Consider the following 20,730-nt stretch of genomic DNA (forward strand, 5'->3'; position numbering starts at 1 on the left):
TGTCTACGGATAGGATTGCCCCCCTTCCCTCCACCAACCTCCAGATTTGTTAAATGCCTCCTTTCTGGCAGAGCTTCAAATATATAGATAGTATATTACCCTCTGGAGAAAGGCGAAGAACTAAAATATAGCCTTGGGTCCTATTACGAAGTTTCATCTTTAGAATTATGCAACCAGATTTGACTGAAGTAGAAGGTGAAGTTTAGGACAAGTCTGCTGTAGTCTTTATACTTGACCTTGCTTCCTTATGGGTGGCCACAAGGGAGCAGTCACTTTACTTTCCTCCCACCTCTTCTTCTGGGGGGTGGGTGGGGTGGAGTTCCCAAGGTCAGCTGGACTTGCACAGAATGCAGACTTAGCTATGGTAGAAGAACATAGCAGATAGTGAGGCATCAGAAGTTACTTCTGGAGGGAGTTCCAAGCAGTGACCAAGTTCAAGAAGTGAGCATAGAAGAGTGAGTGTGTGGGAGATGTATGTGGTGTGTGTGTGTGTGTGTGTGTGTGTGTGTGTGTGTGTGTGTGCTTGTTTTCAAGACATTTTGTCCCAAGTGTTTTTGGGTAACACAGCACCAGCACATTAGGGTAATATAACCCAGAGACAAGACTCTTGTGAAGGAGACCAGTGGACAGTCAGACACTGTCTTAGAGTAAAAAGGTCTTAGAAGCAAGTGAAAGAATTGAGAAGGGAAGCACAGTGGGGAAAACTGTCCCTTTAATGAATTTTCCTCCTTTATCTCAAACGTATTTTCCCAAGCTACTACCTTGTTTAATACATTTAAAATGCTTTGAGATTTTCCAGAGGGAAGCAGCAGCTACATAAATAAATACTGACTTCTAAAGGTTGACTAATACCTGAGTCCCTGGAAGAAGTTTGAAAACTGGTTGGAGGAGGAGATAAGATGATGGATGGAGTCATGGTCTTGAGGTGGGCCAAAAGAACTTTGACCAAGGTCAGTAAACAAATCTCTGGCTAGGCCCTGAAGGGATTAGCACAGCACTGTGATTCTGTGAAATATACAACAGTTTTTGTTGAAATAAAGACCTAAATAATTGGAGAGATATTTACAATGTTCACAGCTGGGCTGCACCAGTATAATAAAAATAATGATATTACCAAATTGTGCCTCTGTAGAGACACAATACCAGACTACTGAAGTGAACACTTTACAGAACCTAATAAAAATATAAATTCATATGGAGGAACAAAAGTCAAGACTTTCAACATAAATAATGAAAAAAAAGAGGAATTTAGGGGACCTAGAATTACCAGATCCTAAAATTATATTTCAAAGCAGTTACAATAAAAACTATTTGGGACTGGCTAAAAAATAAAGAGGTATATCAGTTGAATACACTAGATAAACTATACCTGAAAGCAAATAAGTATGGCAGCCCAGTGTTGGAAAAACCCCAAAAGACAAACAACCAGGGAAGGACTCTTTATTTGACAAAAAACTGCTGGGAAAAATGGAAAATAGGTTTAGATCAACATCATAAACTATATACCACAATAAATTCCAAATAGATAAATGATTTAAATATAAAAGGTCATAGTATAAAAGAAATTAAAGAATGGAAGATCATGTCTTTCACAACTATGTTTAGGGAGAAAATTCATAACCACACCAGGAATAAGGGACATTATAAAAGACAAAGTAGAAAATTTCAATTACATAAAATTAGGAAGCTTTTGTATAAACAAAATCAACTCTCTATAATAGAAAGAAAAGGTTGGATTAGGAAAAATATTTTTGCATCTTTGACAAAATTCTGACATCCAAAATCTATAGGGAAGTTACATGAATTTATAAGACTGAGACATTTGTATGATTACAGAGTTATCTAAAACATTATTTCTCCTCATTGTGACCTCCATTCCTTCCACCCCTCATTTGTTTCCCAGGTCATCATGCCTTTACTGGTTACATTATTCTCCCTTCCCTATTTTTGACTCCTTAGTGAATCAAGTCACTTCTGTAATATCCTTCACCCCTGATTCCTTTGCCTCCCATGTCCTATCACCAATAACAACTTGCCAAGCCCTAAACTTAGATTAATCTACCACCTACATCCTTTACACCTATTCACAAGTTGCTAAACAGACCTGGGGGAAATTATCAGCTGTTCCTTTTTACCTTTCCTCAAGCCTTCCATGGTAACCCACCCTCTCAGCTGAGGACCTCACCTCATGCTTCACTGAAAAAATTGAGAATGTTCTTGGAGAGCTCCTCCTTTTCCCCTCTTCCTCAGCTTAAATCACTCAGATATTTCCCTCTATTCTCACTCAAGTTTCAGAGGAAGACGCCTACAAACATGACTAGGCTTCCCCCATCCTTAAAAACAAAAAACAAAAACATTTACTTGACTCAATCATATTTACCATTGTTTTAACCTCTCTCCTTCCCTATGTGGCTGAATTACTTTAGAAAACTATCTACAATGGGTGGTTCCACTTCATCTCCTCTCATTCTTTTCTAAATCCACCATAATCTGGCCTTGTAATTCAGCTGGAACTACCCTCTCCAAAGTTACCAATGATATTTTAATTGCCAAATGTTATAAGCTTTTCTCAATCTGGATCCTTCTTGACTTCTTCAGCATCTGACACTCTCAATAACCTCCTTCTGGATATTTTCTATTCTACAGGTTTTCCTGAATCTGCTTTCTCCTGCTTCTTCTTTCTCCCTGTCCTCTCCTCATACTCCTTTGCTGGCTCTTCATCCATGTCATATCCACTAACCCTGGGTGTTTCCCAACATTCTGTCCTAATCATCTCCCTTCTCTTTCCATTTTATACTATCTCATTTAGCAAACTCCTCACTCCTGAGTTCAATTATCATCTCTATGTCAGTGATTTAGCCAGGCCTAGTTTCTTTGTCGAGCTACAGCCACTCCCACTTCCCAAAATTGCCTCTTGGATGTCTTGAGCTCAACATTCTACAGGCACTGACTGCTCTTTCTTCTTGGCTGTTGTCTTCTCCTCTGATCTTTCATGTTACTGCTCTCTCTCGGTTCTCCTACCTATCTAACCATGTCTTCTTAAGTCTCCTTTGTTGATTCATCATCCACATCACATCTCCTAATTGTAGGTGTTCTCCCAGGTCCCTAACTCTTCTTTCTTTATACTCTCTCTTGGTGACTATATCAAATTCCATGACTTTAATTATTATCACTATGCCAATGACTCACAGATATAGATACATACACACAATTAGTCTTAGCATCTCCCTTGAGCTTCAATCCTGCATCACAAATTGACATTTGGACATTTCAAACTGGATGTTCTAGAGGCAACATAATCTTAACACTTCCCAAACTGAACTCAATGTTTCTCTCAACCCACCTCTCTTCCCTATTTCCCTATTTCTATTAAAGGGCAGTGCCTAGCACACAGTAAGTGCTTAATAGATGCTTGTTGATTGAAGGCACCACCATCCAGTCACCTAGGTTTATAACCTTGGCATCATTCTTGACTCTTCACTGTCCCTCACTACACACATACACTCAGTTGCCTAATCTCACATTTTTTTTTAACTGCTACATCTCTCAAATATTTCTGACTTCATTTTCTTACACAACTACCACCATGGTTCAGGCCTTCATTGCCAGTATTACTGCAATAGTCTCCTAAATAGTTTCCTTGACTCAAGTCTCTCCCCTTTCCAGTCCATCCTACATAATAATTCTGCCAAAGTGATTTTTCTTCAGTGCATAAATGACCATGTCAACCCTCCCCCATCCCACCCCATATAATAAATACCAGTCACTTTCTGTTGCCTTTAGGATGACACAGAAGCTTCTCTGTTTAGCTTTTAAAATGTTTTACAATTTGGCCTCAACCTATTTTTCCAGTCTCATTGGACATTACCCTCCTGCATTCTCCAATCCAGCCAAACTGGCATCTTTGTCACTCACCCACAACATTCTACCTCCTACCTTGGTGCCTTTGCACTGGCTTTATTCCACATCTAGAATGTACTCCTTTCTACCCTCACCTTACAAAACCACTCTTTTTCTTCAAAATGTAGCTCAAGTACAACTTTCTAATTCCTTCAACCTCTAGTGCCTTCTCTTCCTAATTGAGCTATTTTGTATATATTTATATTTATTCACTTCATATTTATGCCACATATATTTATGTTTTCTCCTTCTTTAGAATATAAGCTCTTTGTGAGTACAAATTGTTTTACTCATTGTGCCTAGCACATAACAGATGTTTAATAAATACTTATTGATTGATTGATTATCCAAGGTCACATAGGTAGAAAGTGTCAGAGGCAGGATTTGAACTATGATATATTGTCTTAATAGATAGATAAGTGGTCAAATGATATGAACAATGTTTTAAAAAGAAACGCAAACAATCAATAACCATATGAAAAATGATCCATATCACGAATAATAAGAGAAATGCAAATTAAGATAACACTTGGATATCATCCAATCATCAATTTGGCAAAGGTGGTAAGAGGTGGGTATATAGTTAATGGTGGAGATGCTTTGGGAAAACAGATTCAATAATATACTACTGGTGGAGTTGTAAATTGAAGCAAACATTCTGGAAAATAATTAGAATAATGAAAGAAATATTATGAAACTATTCATATTTTTTGATTTAACAATCCTACTACTGAGTTTATACTTCAAGAAAATCAATGACAGAAATAAAGGTCCTATATGTACCAAATTCATGTCAGCACTATTTGTAGTGATGAAAAGATGGAAACAAATTAGATGTTAATCAATTGGGAAATAGTTGAACAAAGTGTGGCGTATGAATATAATGTATAATTATTTTATTTTAAGGAATGACAAGTATTAATTCAGAGAAATAAGGGAAATTTTGTACAAACTTACATAGAATGAAGAAAACAGAGTTGAAAAAAATAATACAATACAGTAACTACAATAATATAAATGAAGATAACATTAGAAGATAATAGAATTCAGGTAAAATACAATGCAACAAGGTTGGTTCCAGATGTCTGATGTTAAAATAAACTTCCTTTCTTCCTGTTAAGAAAAGATAAACTAAAAGAGTAGAAAGTTTCATGTGCTATCAGTCCAATAATTATTTTAGATGGCTTTGCTTGTTTTTTAAAGGAAGGTACTATTATGGGGGTAGGGATAAGGTTCTTTATTTGGAAGTGACGACTGTGTCAAAACAATAATAAAAAACACACAAAACAGAAACAAGGACATATAAAAAAGGATGAATACAAAAGTGTGCATGGTCCTATAAGTATAGTGTCAAGAGTGCTAAATCTCAGAAAGAGCTGAGACTGGCAAGGATATCTATAAAAAAAAGTTTTTAAAAAGCTATGTCAAGGAAAAGGGGATTATCAAAGCAGAGATTGCTCTGTGTGAGTAGGGTGATGATCATGGATGACAGGCAAAAGGGTACCTAAATCATATTTTACTACCATTCTCTCTGCCAAAGAGAACAAAGAGGCAGAATAGTGGAGTGGAATGAATACTGGATAAAAAGGCAGAGGATCTGGGTCTGAATCCTGACTCTGCAACTTACCATCCGTGTGACCTTGGCCAAATCACTTAATATATTTGGGCTCCAATTTCCTTATCAATGAGATGAGGGGGTTAGATCCCTTCCAATTCTATGATACTATGATCTTTGGACTGGAAAAAAACAAAATAAAACTGCAACAGGGAGTCTGATATTCCAGATAAGCAAAAAACTCCTAGCTGCCCTTGATGAGGTAGTCTAGTCCAAATGAATTACATTTCAAGGTGGGAGATGGGGAGAGGGAACAAACATTTATTAAGCACCTACTATGTGACAGGCACTGTGCTAAACACTTTACAAATAATCTCCCTCTTGACAGTTGGTTTTAGGTAGGTAGCACATCTAGGTTTCAGGTATGGAGCACATAACTAGATACACATGTAGGGAAACAACTAACAATGGCATAATAAATTTTTGACAGTGCTATTCCATTGGGTTCTATTGCTTCTACCAGAAACAACTAAAGGAAAACAGCAAGCATTATTGTCTAGTGACAAAGGGGACAGTGGGAAGCAGGCAGCTTGGGTTTTAGTCTTGGCTCTGCTACTAACTAGCTGAATGATTTGAGCAAGTGACTTCTCTATGGGCCTCAGTTTTCTCATCTGTAAAATGAGTCTGGATTAGGTGATTTGTAAGGTCCTTGAGTCTACAACTAAAAGTACTGTGTGAGGTCGGAGGAAAGGAAGAGCAAAGGGAACTAGTGTGAGCAGACAAGTCAGAGAGGACTTCATGGAAGAAGTGGTAATTGAGCCAATATGTACGGCTGAGGGGAAAAAGGAAAGAGAAGGAAGGCATTTTAGGTGGGGGGAACAACATGAGGGATTCTCCCCAGGGGCTGACGTGGCATCTTTTGCTGCTGTATTTTCTGCTCTCCTATGCTATAGTATAGTACAATGCTGAGTACACGCAATAAATTCACTGGATTAAACAATTTTACCACATATATTTAATAATAGAAATATGAGAAACAGCATAGTTTAGTGTATAGAGGACCACAGTTGAATTTGAATATTAAATTAAATTAAAATGGTGCTTTACCCATAAATATGGAAGACAGGTAGATGGTAGTGGGCATACAGTCATTTAAGAGGGGAATTTACCAGTTTGTCTTTAGGTTACTTCAGTGCCTTTTCAGGAACTCATAATACTTTCTTATCTATTATTTTAATTGTGGAGAGAGGCAGGTATTACTATCTTCATTGATGCAGAACAGAAACATAAAGTAATTTGCTCAAAGGCCTGTACCTTTGAGATGGAGAGAGACTGTAACCCAGTATATGTGTGTGTTTGTGTGTATGTGTGTGTGTGTTTTAAGTTCTGTCACATAAAGTATACTCACAGGGGACACTAATGAGCATCTATTCTATCCCTTCCAAATGACCACAGTCCTAGGACATAAGAACAAAGTACAAATTTTTCACCATCTTAAAAATGTTGAAGGCCACTGCATTGGACTATGGGTCTTTAATAAATTAACATTCTAGTTAAATTCAAACCGAATTAGCTTGAAAGCAGTACAAGGCAAATATCTGCCATGGGGTCAATGGAATTTAAAGGGAATTGGGCTAATGGCAGAGCAAGCATAGTGATGGGGTAAGAAAAGTTCATCTTTGATATCTAACTTTGGGTACCCCAAACATGATTTTTGCTGTGTACTAAAATGTTCTTGCCTGCTTTGCTAGGTATAAGGAATAACCTCTTCATCACCTCCAGACCTTTAAAAAGAAAAAGTCTTTGGCCTAAATGAATCAGTGCTGACACTTTTAAAGTGATTCATCCCAGTGAAAGATGGAGAATTTATGATTTTAAAAACAGATCGCTGGAGTGCTGACCTAAAAAGATACAAGTACAGCACAGAATGTAGGTCTGATGAAGCTATGCCCATGGTCTTTTATCTTCACCTTGCATATAGGCATCTTTTAGGATAGGTACTGAAGTTGGTTTTTTTTTTTTTGATGTTGTTGTTGTTCACTTATTCAATGCTTATAAAAAAAATTCCGCAGGCACATTTTATTTGTGCCCGACTTTTTCACTGAGTTGAGTACTTAGCTCATGATGTTTCTCTCTACCCCAGCCCCCTTCCTCATCCTTAGAGACTTCAATACTCATGTTAATGGTCCCTTTAGCAACATGATCTCTTAATTTCTCAAACCCTTCAACTTCAAAAACCTCCACTCTGCTTCAGGCACATGCAATACATTTTAGACCTAACCATTTCTTAGAATTTGTACCACTTTCAAGATTCAAAAGTCTATAAAGTTCCATTCTAACCACAACTCCCTACCCTTCCAATCTCTCTGTCTCACATTAAACTGATTCCTCATCCTTATTGTAAACCACCCCTATTCTTCTACTCTATCTCTTGATTCTGGTTTTTATTTGCTTCCATACCCACCCTTGACCCTCGTGATTTGCCATTTTAATGTCTCACTAGCAAGTGCCTTGGAACGTACCTTTAGCTGAGCCCTTGTGGTTGCTCAATAATCCTATTTTTTATCCTTATCAACCCTTTATTTCATTTCCAACAGCAACTTATTCCAACCCTTTTCATCTCTCCTCTTGTTATTTAAATGCACCTCTAGAATTCCTACTTATTGGGAGTGACCTACCCTTCTAATTCACTGAGACCGAAGACATTCAACAGGGGCTTCCTCAACTCTGCCACACTTCTTTCATCTCCCCTTCTTCATTTCTCAAACTTTCTCAGTGTGGTACCGTAGGCGTGCAGTCAGAGGACCACATTGTAAAACCTCATTCTTCCACTTATTACCTGAGTGCCTTTGGGTAAGAAACTTACTTTCTCTTACGTGGCCTATAACGTTCCTTCCAGTTCTAAATCTATGACCCTATGATCCCTCCAGCCTCTGGGAGGGTTCTTTTCCCTTTGTGATAAGAGATATCCCTACTATTCATTAAGTAGTACCCTTAATTTCTCTAAAGCTAATCACTTTTCCTGTGTTTCTTTATCTCATTCCTTCCCACCTCCTCCAGAACTTTGGTTCATCAGTCATCTCTCCCTTACTTCTCACATCTAATCGATTACCAGGTCCTGATAATTCCATTTCCGTAATATTTCTTGCATCTATATCCCCTGATTCCAACTGATTCTACCCTTTTTTAGGTCCCTCAATGCCACCTACATTACTGAAATATTATTATTGCACTTATCAAATGAGATGATAAAAAGAACTTTGTAAACCTTAAAGTGACATTTGTGTTAGATCTTATCAAGAATTTGTTTACATGTCTTCCCACTTCCAATCTCTCCTTATTCCAATCCAGCCTTAATACTACTGCCAGAATCTTTCTTGCGTATAGGTCTGATTATGCTACTCTGCTAAAAAATCTTCAGTGACTCACTATGCATCCTGAGTTTCTTTCTGTCTGACATTTAAGCCCCTCTACAACCTGGACCCAACCTACCTTGATAGTACCCTCCATGCGTGCTACAGCTCAGCTCAACCAGACAACTCTGTTTCTTGAACACACATTGAATTCTTATACTTCCCAGGCTTTGATCGGGTTATATGTTAAGCCACCCAGCTGTGGGTCTCTACAACTGTCTCTTGGTTTCTGCATCCAGAAAACAGAGTTTTTTACACTTTCTCCACACTACTTTATGCATAATTCCCTCCTCCCTTCCCATCTTCATCTGTTGTACTCTGTTTGAATTGGGTACCTATTCTCTAAAACCCAACTCAGACACCATCTCCTTAGGAAGTGTTCTTTAATCTCCCTCCCCCCAGTTGGTAAAGACCTCTCTTGGATTTCACATAGCCCTTTATTTTAAGACTTTTAAAATATACTCATGCTATAATATTGCATATTTCGGTGTATTAGTGAATAATCCCTCTACTAGACTGTAAGCCCCTCAAAGACAGGGACCATATCTTACCTAAACTTGGCATCTTCTCTAGTACCTAGGAAACTGCACAGCAGGGCCCTAGTAAAAGTTTGTTGACTGAGATTGAAGCACATAGGCAAGGAAATTAGGTGGAAAAGCAATATCAAAATGAGGTCATCAGAAGTAAGTGAAGATATACTATTACAAACAGTCTATAAAAAAGAATGCTGGACTAGAATAAATAACATCTGACTGCGGGTCTGTGTCTTAGTTTCTACATCCAGAAAACAGGTTTTATCATTTGTTCTCACCAACACCCTTGCAGGAAGTGGTAGAGGTACAAGAGATGGTACATATTCACGCAATCAACTAATCAATCAACAAATTATGAGCTCAGCTTTGTGTAGGACACCAAAGCATTATAATATAGAATGTGATCTCCATTAACTTACATTTTGAGCATCTCAGAAGAACAATAGCACCTGACATTTATACAATGCTTTTGTGTTTATAAAATGTTTTTCATTCAGTACCTGTTGGAGCCTCACAACAATTCTATGAGGTAAGTACTCTGATATTATCTTTCCTGGGTTATTACCTCTACTTTACAGTTAAGGAAACTAAGGCTCAGAAAGATATAGTATTAAAATTCAGGCAATATGGTTAATATTATTATTGCTGATCTGGACAAGTAAAGGTTTAAGACTTCAAGCCCAAGATCACAAATCCCAAGTTGTTAGAAAACCTAATACCCTTTTACCTTTTACCTCCTGTAAGATGTGAAAGTCTGGTTGTTGTGCAATAATATTTAAGATTATTTCATAGTCCTGGAAGAAAATAGTCTATAAATGCAAAACTTAATTTATTTCTAATGACCAAAAGAGATCAATTTCTCTGACACACTCTGTGGGCTCAAACAAACTGACAAAGGCTCTTTCAACTTCCTCCTGAATTTCTACATACTTCTTCCTACATTCCTAATCTGTGGAAATAAAAATAATTTTGTCACATGGTTCAGAGAAGGGGTTCTTAACCTTTTTTGTATCATGGAACCCTGTGGCAGAGAGGTGAAGCTACGAATACTTTCTCACAATAACACTTTTAAATACATAAAATAAAATACAAAAAATTACAAAGGAAACCAAGTATATTAAAATACAGTTATCAAAATATATTTTTTAAAAGTTCATGAGCCACAGGATAAGAACCCTTGGTTTATTTTGTTATTGTTTAATTCCTAAAATCATCATCATCATCTGTTTATTCTAGGAAACTAAGAAAATGATTTAGAAAACTCCAGAGTCACTTTCTCAATTGGTTTTTACATTGCTTAAAACAATAAAATATTTGTTTAGAAGCACAGACAAGTATATCTTTCTCTTTAGACACCTCAGAAATGGTGAGCTGGGAAAAAAATGAGACCTTGCTGGAAATTTAGTCTAGAAAGCTTTTATAAATACCATTTTGTTTAAAAGGAAATAATTTCCTTTTAAAGTCTAGGAAAAGTTGGTCTTAATCCTTACAAATGAAAGATTTGCTTTATTAGAAACCAGACCATTACTCCCAGAGTTCATTAGGGTCAATCTGTGGAATGACACTGCCACCTGGTGGCTAGCCCTTCCACAGCGTGCTATATGAAAGGGGTGTGAGCTATGGATGCAACGTTGGTTATACACCCTCTGTGTGGAAATAACTATTTGATGAATAATTCGAGATACAAATAAAAAGGAAACTAAACTCAAAGAATAATCCCTCCTACAGAGAGGCTTGTTCTAACAGTGCCCTCATATTGGGAAAAAAATTAACATGTAAGCTGAATAAAAGATATTTCCTACCTACTCATTTCTCTATACAGTATGTACTACATTATGCAATGAAAAAAATTGACTGTACATAAAAAGTCCAGGACATTTTATTTCATAATAGTATACACACTTAAAAAATGAAGAAACATTTAATGTAATAACTCTTGACATTAGGATAACCTTGTTTCGCTGGAATTCTGGAAGTTCCTTGGAAATCATCAATTAAAAAAGTTTTCTTTTTACATAGTAGTTTTTTTCATGGCTGCTTGTGTGACACTGAAGAGATAAGCTTCATTGATTATATTTAAGAAATTGTCATCATTCTGGAAGACAAAAATCACAAGACACAATGGAATATGATACAATTTCTAGGGAAAGAAAGGCTCCTCCATTTGGGGGCTGAATAGGCTTGGGTTTCAAAAAGAGAAGATACTACACTGGCATCAATTTCTAGACATCAAGATGCTCATCTCTCTGTCTGTCTCTCCTATCCAGCTAGAAGTTTTAATTGCATAAGTAAATGCTAAGTGCAGTTAGAGACCAGGCTGGAAAGTCAGGTTCTGGTTGTCAATATTCAGTGTGACAAGTAGTAAGAGAATGTTCTGTGTAATACTGTGTCCCATGGCAACATGGAAGCTTCAGTTTGTTGCATGAAATAGATGGATGAGTGGAGATGAAATGACTGAGGTCCACAATTAGAATCTGGGGACTGTCGGTGGTCACTGAAGGGCCCCCAGGGAATTCATATATTAGATTCTTATAATAGCCATGTTCATAATATATGGCATACATACGTTTGCTTCTGGCAAGAATTAATAATTTACCTTTGGCATCTTCACTGGTATCTTGTCAAAAGTAGTACTAACCTTTCATTCATTCTCGCAAAATAAGTATAGGCAGAGTGGCTGGACTGTGGGTCTTCTGCCCATCTGAGGGATTTATAGTCTAAATCAGAGATTCTCCTAAGTTTTCATTTTGGGACCTCTTTCCTCTCTCAATCCTTTGGCAACACTAACATTTAACATCACTCCAAAACAAAAAATGTGGCAGTTTCCATGCAATTAAGCAGAGCAATAATCTTTAGTTTTTTTGATTTAAAAAATTAAAACCTAATTTTCACTTGATCATCCAATTTAAAGAAATAGGGAGAGGGGAGGTGCCAACAGTAGAGGGAGGAAAGGGGCAGAGGGACCTGAAAGAGAAGGAAGTATTTTGTTAGATGTCAGGAAGATGTTGTACTTATATATCATATCCAGCCCCTGTGATAACTTTCCCTAAGAGAAACACTGGTCTAGATCTCAAACATTTTAGGAGTCTTGGGTTCTGTAATGAGATGTTCCTTAGGCTAATGTGATCTCAATGGAGTGAATCAGAATGGCATATAAATAATTTTATTTCAAAGTTAGTTTTCATTATTTATCTTTCATTTTAAAAATCTGGTTGTCAATGGAAATCTCCCTTCCTACATTCTTATGTGTTCCTCATGAATAGATTACACAAGGAGATAATATTTTTAACTTGATATTTAAGTAAAGAGTCTATAAAGTATAATTAACCCCTTAGTATCTAATTAGTTATATAAAATTACATTTCTATACTCAACTGCAACCTCCTTTTTTCTGATTTCACAGCTTTAATTCTCTTATCTTCTCTAAAATGTTTCTGTGTTTTTCCAAACAGTCATTACTAATAGGTCATTAGAAAAAATAAAATATTTTGCTTTTTTTAGTAGGAAAGCACAAATATAGCAATGCTACAATCAGGATAAGGCCTTCTAAGAATCATTTGGTACTTAGATAAATTACCACAATAATGCAATATATTAAAATCACATATCTGAATCTGAAATCAGTAGTCAAAAGAATTCAACTTCCCTAGCCTAGGTCTATTTTCTCAATTTTTATTTCTTTTGACAATATAACTATTCTTCCAGTGACTCAGGTTCAAAACCTGAGGAATCTTTGATTATTCCTTTTCTCCTATGTGCTCTGCACGCAAAGTTTCCAAATCCACTTGATTCTACCTCTGTTAGTATCTTGTAACTGTTGCTACTCTGTATTCATGCAGCTACTGCTCTGGTGCAGATCCCAATTGTCACTTCTTCTAACAGGGCCTCTTGACCTAAGTCCCTCCTGACCTCAGTCTCTCCTAGCTCCATAAAGCTACCAAACTAATGTTCCTGACTGCCTATGGGATAAAATAAAAACTCCTTCATCTGGCTCCAACTCCAGTCTTATCTCACATTACTGTACCTCTTTATACACTCTTTTCTCCAATCACACTGGAGTAATAGCAGTTGTCTCATTCTGCATGTAAGACATCTGTGTATTCAAGTAGTCAGTGTGTCATTGTATACCTGGAACGCACTCTATCCCTTATCTCTTCATATCAAAATTCTTCTCTTTCTTCAAAGCTCAGCTAAGGGGCCACTATTCCTTCACCGATCATCCACAGTTCAAAATTTCCTAAAGTACTTTGGAGCTCTTCTTTGCCCTATTCTATTTTATAATACACTTATTTGTTTATGTGTCATACCTCTCCAACTACCAAATAGCAGGGTGAAAGCTCCAAGAGAAGAAGGGAGAGGCATTTTTTAGTTTCTGTATCCTTAGCACCTAATATAGCTTGTTGTACTATTACGTAGTTAAAAAATGTCTGCTAAATTGATGGAATTTTTCTCGAAAACTACTTGGAATTATTTGAGAAAGGTTACAAAACTGTTAATTTCTTTTGATCCAGCTATCCACTGACTGAATTTAAACCCCAAGGTCAATGACAGAAAGAAAGGTCCCATATGAACTAAACTACTCACAATAACATTACTTGTGATAACAAAAAGCTGGAATAAATTATGTTTTCAACAATCAAGAAGTGGCTGAACAAAATGTGGTATTTGAGGGTAATGGAATATCAGCATGAGCACTTGAAAGTACATCAGGACTCTAGAGTAGTAATCTTCTCAATAATTCTCAATTCAGAAGTGGACAGGGAAATTGATATGTTGCAAATGCTCACCAAGGTAACAGATGAATACATCAAAGTAAATTTTTTCCTGTTGTGATACATGATATTCATCTGTTTCATGTTTCATCTTTCATAGCCTTAAATTGCTGGTTACTTTTCCTTTCCCTTGCTTTCTCTGGCTATTCCTTTTCCCTTTCCTTGTACCTCAAAAATTATAGAAATGCAGTCAATTTAAAATATTGGGATAACCCTCTTGCCTTTTCCACAACATTCTATAAAAGAAATAAGTGATGTCTAGAGGTGGTGGGGAGAATGGAGAACTCACACAAATAGAAAAGGGATTACCTATCCATGGCAATGTTCTCCAGACGCTCCTGTTTCCAGATAACATTGTGCTGATTGTACCAAGCCCCAGACCACTTACAGGGCTTCCTCAATGAGATCCACAGTCACTCAGAAGAGATTGGCCTAGTCATCCATACTGGAAAAATAAAGTGGATGAGGAAAGCATATTGCCCAAATGATGACATGCAGTTGGATGGCCATTCTATTGAATTAGTCCATTAGTATATCTAACTTAGACAGATGGGAAGTCACCTAGCCCCAGAACTAAACAGGAGAAAGAAAACAGGTGGGTCACATTTGGGAAAATATATAGCACTTTCACTGATTCCAAGCTGTTTGCAACTTCAAGTTCATCTCTATTATCAATATGGATTTGGAGTTATACGTCTAAGGGTTCAAATCATGGCAATGCCACCTGTGACCAATGACTAGTTGTTTAACCTTTCTGTGTCTCAGTATTCTTATCTGTAAATTGAGGGGATTGGACTAGATGAACTCCAAGGTCCCTTCTCGTTCTATATCTATAATCCTACAATTATACTGCACTATAAGAAAAGATGAAGATGAAGACTTCAGAGAAACATAGGAAGGATTTTATAAACTGAAGCAGAACAAAGAGAGTAGAACCAAAAGAACAATGACTACAATAGTGTAAAGGAAAGAAACACTAAAATGTTTCACAGAATTCAAGTAAAATGGAGGTTAAAACATTCTTCTTTCCTTTCTATTAAGAAATGTTAAAGTATAAGTGGAAAGCTACATCTATTGTCAGTCACAGTTGCATAGTTATGTCTAACATTTTTTTTTAAAAGAAGGCATCAGGGGAGGGAGTTGTTTATTGAGAAGTGACTAATGTGTCAAAACAAAATGTATCAAGATTTTTTTTTTTGGTGAGGCAATCGGAGTTAAGTGACTTGCCCGGAGTCACACAGCTAGTAAGTGTTATGTGTCTGAGGCCACATTTGAACTCAGGTCCTCCTGACTCCAGAGCCGGTGCTCTATCCACTGCGCCACCTAGCCGCCCCCAACATTTTATTAAAAAACAAACTGAGTGTTTTTTTGGCAGGGGGAGGCAGTAGGAGGTAAGATGAATACACCTGTTGCTGATAGCTATAGGATCAATTGTTGCATGATGACATAGAAAATCATACATATACACATATCCTTGGATAGATGATAGATAAGGGACTGTCAATGGAGCCACTCATTATCTTCTATGGTATCATTAACCAGATTCAAAATAAACCACAAAATGCATACTTAGAGGTATTTTAAAAAGAGTTAAATAAGCCATGTGGATTCCTTTACTTTCTTAGGCTATTTCTTTTCCCCTTCCTTATACCTCAAAGGTTGTAGAAACAAATGCAGTAAATTTAAAATATTGGAATAATCCTTTTGTCTTTCCCACAACTTTCTACAAAAGAAACAGGTGGCATCTAAAGGTGATTGAGAGATAAAATAGCAAAATAATGTCCTACCCTAGGACTGGTTTGTCATGAATAGCACACTGGAATTTGGAAAGGAAGTCTGTAAGGCACTTACCTATAAGCAACTAGGTAAAAAAAAAAAAAGCAAATGACAATTTCTGAAAGGCTTTATATGGTATTTGACTCACTCCATTTAGGATCACAATAGTCTAAGGAAGCCCCCAGGGTATAGGGAGACATTTACTTGTTTCCTATCTCTTCAACAACCTGCCACTTCCCTTAGCTTACTACTTGTATAGTAGATTTATGCCTCATTTGTTTCCTACTCATGATCTCTTTTTAAAAGTACCCTTTGAAAATGAGAATCATGTCAGTAAGTATCTCCTGGCAAATATCAATATGTTTTTGTTCTTTTTTTGAAGGCTTTTATCATTCCCTATAATCTAAAACATCCTTTGTGAATCGGGGTACCCAGACAATAAAAATTATAAATATTATTAAGACACATCTCCATGAGGAACATCATCTTCTGAGTCTGACAGGCCATTATAAAATTACACTGTTTTCAAAGAATTACTAAGTAGGTTGTGGCCAACTCTATTTTCTGTCTAGTAAACAGTCTAAGAAAACTAAAACCACACAATTAATATGGTTAAGGTATTTTAAATGTTAGAAAGATGGCAGAAGATTGGACCCTCTTCTTACCTGGATGAGGTGCAGAAGTGTCTCCTGAAGCTGCAGTTTGGTCAGTAAGTTGCTGTTAATCACAGAAGTCTCTGGGTTCTGGATAGGCAGAAGAAGGCTGGCAGAAGCTGCACTGGGTTCTTTGCTTCCTAGTGGCAACAATCCACTCTCACTAACCTTGGGTGAGGAAGGTGTAGGCTGAGAGAACACCATAGGGGACATCAGCAGGGAAGGAGCCACAGTAGCAGGAATGCGTTGAGGTGAGATGACCTGCTTATGCCAAAACATATACACAAAGGGCAGGGATTAGGCAATGCACTCAAAGAAGCTAATGCGGCAGAGATAAAGATTTCTAAGGCCTTCACAGGCCTTCTAACAAAAGATTCTGAGTATTCTTTGCTCAGGGCAGCTAGGCGATACAGTGGTTAGAGAGCCCAAGATACTTACTAGTTGTATGACCCTGAGTGAGTCACTTACTTTGTCTACCAGTTTCTTAACTGTAAAATGAGCTGGAGAAGGGAAAGGCAAACACTCTATCTAGTATCTTTGCCCCTAAATGAGGTCATGAAGAGTACTTGTTCATGACTGAACAACAATAAATTTTTTGCTCACTAAATGAGTAAAAATAAATGAATCATAGACCTAGAGCTGAATGTTATCTGAGAAGCCATCTAGTTCTTACCACCCCGTAACTTTTACAGATGGGGAAACCGAGGCCCAGGGAGGTTAAGTGACTTTCAAAGGTCCTCTGATTCAGGAGTAAGCACACTTTCCACTGTGCCACAGTTACCTCCTCTGTTTAACACTGTCACTGCAGGAAACAAGCACTTATGGAAGGCTGCTGTGTTTTCTGTTTCACTTGGCAGAACAGTACTTTAAAAACAGAGTTTAAATCCTTATAACGTAGGAAGGGCATGATGGCTTTCTTCAAGGATCTGAAGAGTTGCTTCACAGAAGTGGGAATAGATTTATTTTGTTTACCCCCACCACAACAAACTGACCAGAAGCATACCCTGTCAGTACAGGCATTTCCAGCAGAGGCTGGGTATTCTGGCTCTGGGGTGGGTTGAATTAAATTACTTCCAAAGGCCCTGACAACTTGGAAGCTCTGTGATTCTTGATTTGGTAAAATACATGCTAGGACAGGACAATGGTAAGGACAGTCCCCCAATATCTCAGCTAGTAGGTGAACGGGAATATTTTTTTTAAATGGGGTATGATGCTAGCAGCTCAGATGATACTGCAATTTTGTACTTCTCATACAGCTTTTTCTCAAGTAGGGCATAGGTCCTCAAATTTTAATTGATAATACTGAGAGAAAAGAAATATCCCTAAAGGTTAGAGTTACAGCTCTGTTTAGAGTATGAGCTGACACAGTGCAAGCTTTCCTTAATTAACTGTTTATACTGTGGATACCAGGGAGATTGACTAGGAATGATCTGTGCTATTTTAGTAAGTGGACTGTTAGGTACCTACAAAACCTAACTCATAGTCTAACAGTTGCTACTGAAATAAGAATTAGGCATAGAGAAATTTAAGTCAAATAACTAATCTCAATTTCCCCCAAATCATAAAAAGAAAGTAAGCACAAACATAAATGGAAACAATAATACACAGGATCAAGGTGAGTTAAAATTGTTTTTACAGAGATTTTAATAAGTAGGAATATGAGAAAGCTCTTGCTTCATGCAGTTAGGCAAAAAGGACTTAAATTTTCACAACTATGACTTCAATTTTCAAAGGCAGAAAGGTTCTTAAGGAAACTTTTGGTACAAATTCCAAGAAGTTACAAATGGATCTGTGAAAGGGCAGCTAGGTGGCATAGTGGATAGAGCACCGGCCCTGGAGTCAGGAGGACCTGAGTTCAAATCCGCCTCAGACCAAACACTTGACATGTACTAGCTGTTTGACCCTGGGCAAGTCGCTTAACCCCAATTGCCTAAAAAAAAAAAAAATCTGTGAAAACAGTGGTTATCACCAAGAAGAAAAAAAAAACCTCCTGATTTTTAAACTTGGTTAGATCTTATGGTATGTTGAAGGTGCAGTATGTTATTTATTCAGTCTACAGAAGGTATGTTTGCTTCTGCTCTTGCAAAAACAGCAAATATTTCTGACTATGAAGTTTATTAGTTCATCTACTTTCATGAATCTTCTTTCATAAAGAATTTTTAAGAACATCATCATCTTAGTATTATTTTAAATGTCATTGTGCTAACATCTTAAAGATTTATTCATTTGTGTGTCTTAGACTTCAGGCCCTGTAAAAATAAGAATGCCTAGCTTTTCCACCTTGTTTACAATTGTCTGGAAAAGAGAAAAAGCTCCAAGGTTGCTGGGTAAAGAGTCCCTTCTGGGATAAGAATGTTAGGTATGACAGTAGATATGAAAAAAGCTTTTGCAAGTCTACCCTCAATAAGTAGAAATGGTATGTGAGGCATTGTAGTATAAGTAGAATATGCTGATCCTGGAATTACAGAGATCTTGGTTCAAATTCTATATAATATTTCTTAGCTTTGTGACCATAACAAAGTATTTCATCTTTCTGAACTTCAGTTTTCCTATCTGTAAATATATGAGTAATAGTGGATACTTAACTTATAGAACTATAAATATCAAATGAGATAATGAAAACAGTCTACAAATTTTAATGCCAATTATATTATCGTTGTTGATGTTGTATGTTGCACATAGTGCCTTATAGTACAGAAACGTCTAACAATATTAAGATTTAGGGAACCACCAATTAGCCTTTTTATTAAATTATAAATTCTGCTGCACTGCATTTTAATAGCTCTCCAACTCAGCACAGTAGCTCCTTTAACCCAATCTGTTTACCTGAAAAAGAGGGGTCTGTTTTTCTGCACTAGATGTCTTGTCAATCCAGGCTTCCAAGGGTTTCAGAGTCCTAGCATTTTGGGTAACTACAGGAAACTTAGCGGCTAAGGCAGGTCTGTTAGATGCATGCAGCTGCTGCTCCTGCTGTACAATCTGGAGCTTTTTCAGTAACTCTTGAGGAGAGATCACTCCAGAACTGCTTGTTTGGTTGCCAGAGAGGGGGAGGGTTTGCCTTGAAACTTTAGACTCTTCTTTTCTAAGAGTCTGAGGCCCCAAAGTCTGAGATGGAAGAGAGCCATTGAAGTACACCAGCTGTGGCTGGCCCATACTCTTTATCTGTGCTGCAGGGGCAGCAGGAGTAGAACTCCTGCTGAAAACTGGTGCAGTTGAACTAGTAGGCACTGATGTACTGGACTCTAACTTGCTCACTGATCCAGGGGTACCCTGAAGTTTCTCTAAAAGGCTCTGAGCTCCAGATGTACTTTGTACTCTGTGAGATGTCCCAGTGCTATGTGGTGTCACCGGCTGGAAAAGACCAGTAAAAATCTCTCCAGGGTGAACACTGCCATTTTCACATAGCCGGGTTTCAGGCAGCTCTGACACTGGATGGAGATCTGTGCCCCGGACCATGAGTTTCTGAATGGCTGGACAAAGCTGCTTCTCTGGGGTTGGTGAATTTCTTTTGGGTTCTTCATAAGAAAGTGAACGTACAACCCCTTGTCTGATGGGAGGTTTCTCTTGTTGCTGCTGTGGTGTTGGTGGTAGCAGTTGTGATTTCTGCTCTGTGACTTCCTGATAAGTGGCTTTATCCGGTTTTCCGAAGAGTGTGGTCAAGGACAAGTGCTGTGGTTCAGAATCTAAGTTCTATAGAAAAAAGATGGGAATTATTAAGAATAGTTATGTATAATCTGAATATAAGGTAGTTGTGAAAAAAGATTCCAGTTATTATTATCTAACTATGAAGATTAGGGAGGAGAAAAGGCTCCATTTTACCAAAATACTATAAATGTCAATGAGGAAACAACTATGTAAACAGTAAATTCATCCAAAGCTTTGAGCCCCACAGGCATGTTTAGGAACTCTGGAACTCCTAGAATAACAGAAACTTTTTTCTTCAATATTTTAATGAGTCTGTGAATTTGTAAGTCTTGGGTAACCCCTCTATCACTGCAAATCACAACTCCTCTAATGCCTTGGCCCAGTGATTTCAAGTACAACCTTTTAAAGATCAAAACATTTTGTAGACTTTCACTTGATGGTAGTTGTGAGAAAAATCATCTATGAATTTAGTAACGTTTTTAA

The 20,730-nt window shown here is 37.4% G+C and overlaps 1 protein-coding gene across 2 annotated transcripts in view; it reads right to left on the minus strand.

Moving 5' to 3' along the window:
• Positions 1-11,256: 11,256 nt before the first annotated feature.
• DCP1B (decapping mRNA 1B) overlaps positions 11,257-20,730 on the minus strand; it is a 79,365-nt gene continuing 69,891 nt past the window's right edge. Inside the window, exons 7-10 of one of the 2 annotated variants that reach the window (XR_003568683.1) lie at positions 19,429-20,292; positions 16,615-16,863; positions 14,483-14,618; positions 11,412-11,496 (exon numbers count right to left, since the gene is read on the minus strand). Coding sequence is in view for 1 of the 2 variants with exons in the window: in XM_027857288.1 (XP_027713089.1) it covers positions 11,413-11,496; positions 16,615-16,863; positions 19,429-20,292 (1,197 nt within the window). In the remaining variant the exon portion in view is untranslated. Of the gene's footprint in view, positions 11,497-14,482; positions 14,619-16,614; positions 16,864-19,428; positions 20,293-20,730 lie in introns of both variants that reach the window. The other variant, XM_027857288.1, reaches the window with a different exon arrangement.

The sequence above is a fragment of the Vombatus ursinus genome, unplaced genomic scaffold (assembly GCF_900497805.2).
Source record: "Vombatus ursinus unplaced genomic scaffold, bare-nosed wombat genome assembly UNPS02012082.1, whole genome shotgun sequence".
Lineage (NCBI taxonomy): Eukaryota > Metazoa > Chordata > Mammalia > Diprotodontia > Vombatidae > Vombatus > Vombatus ursinus.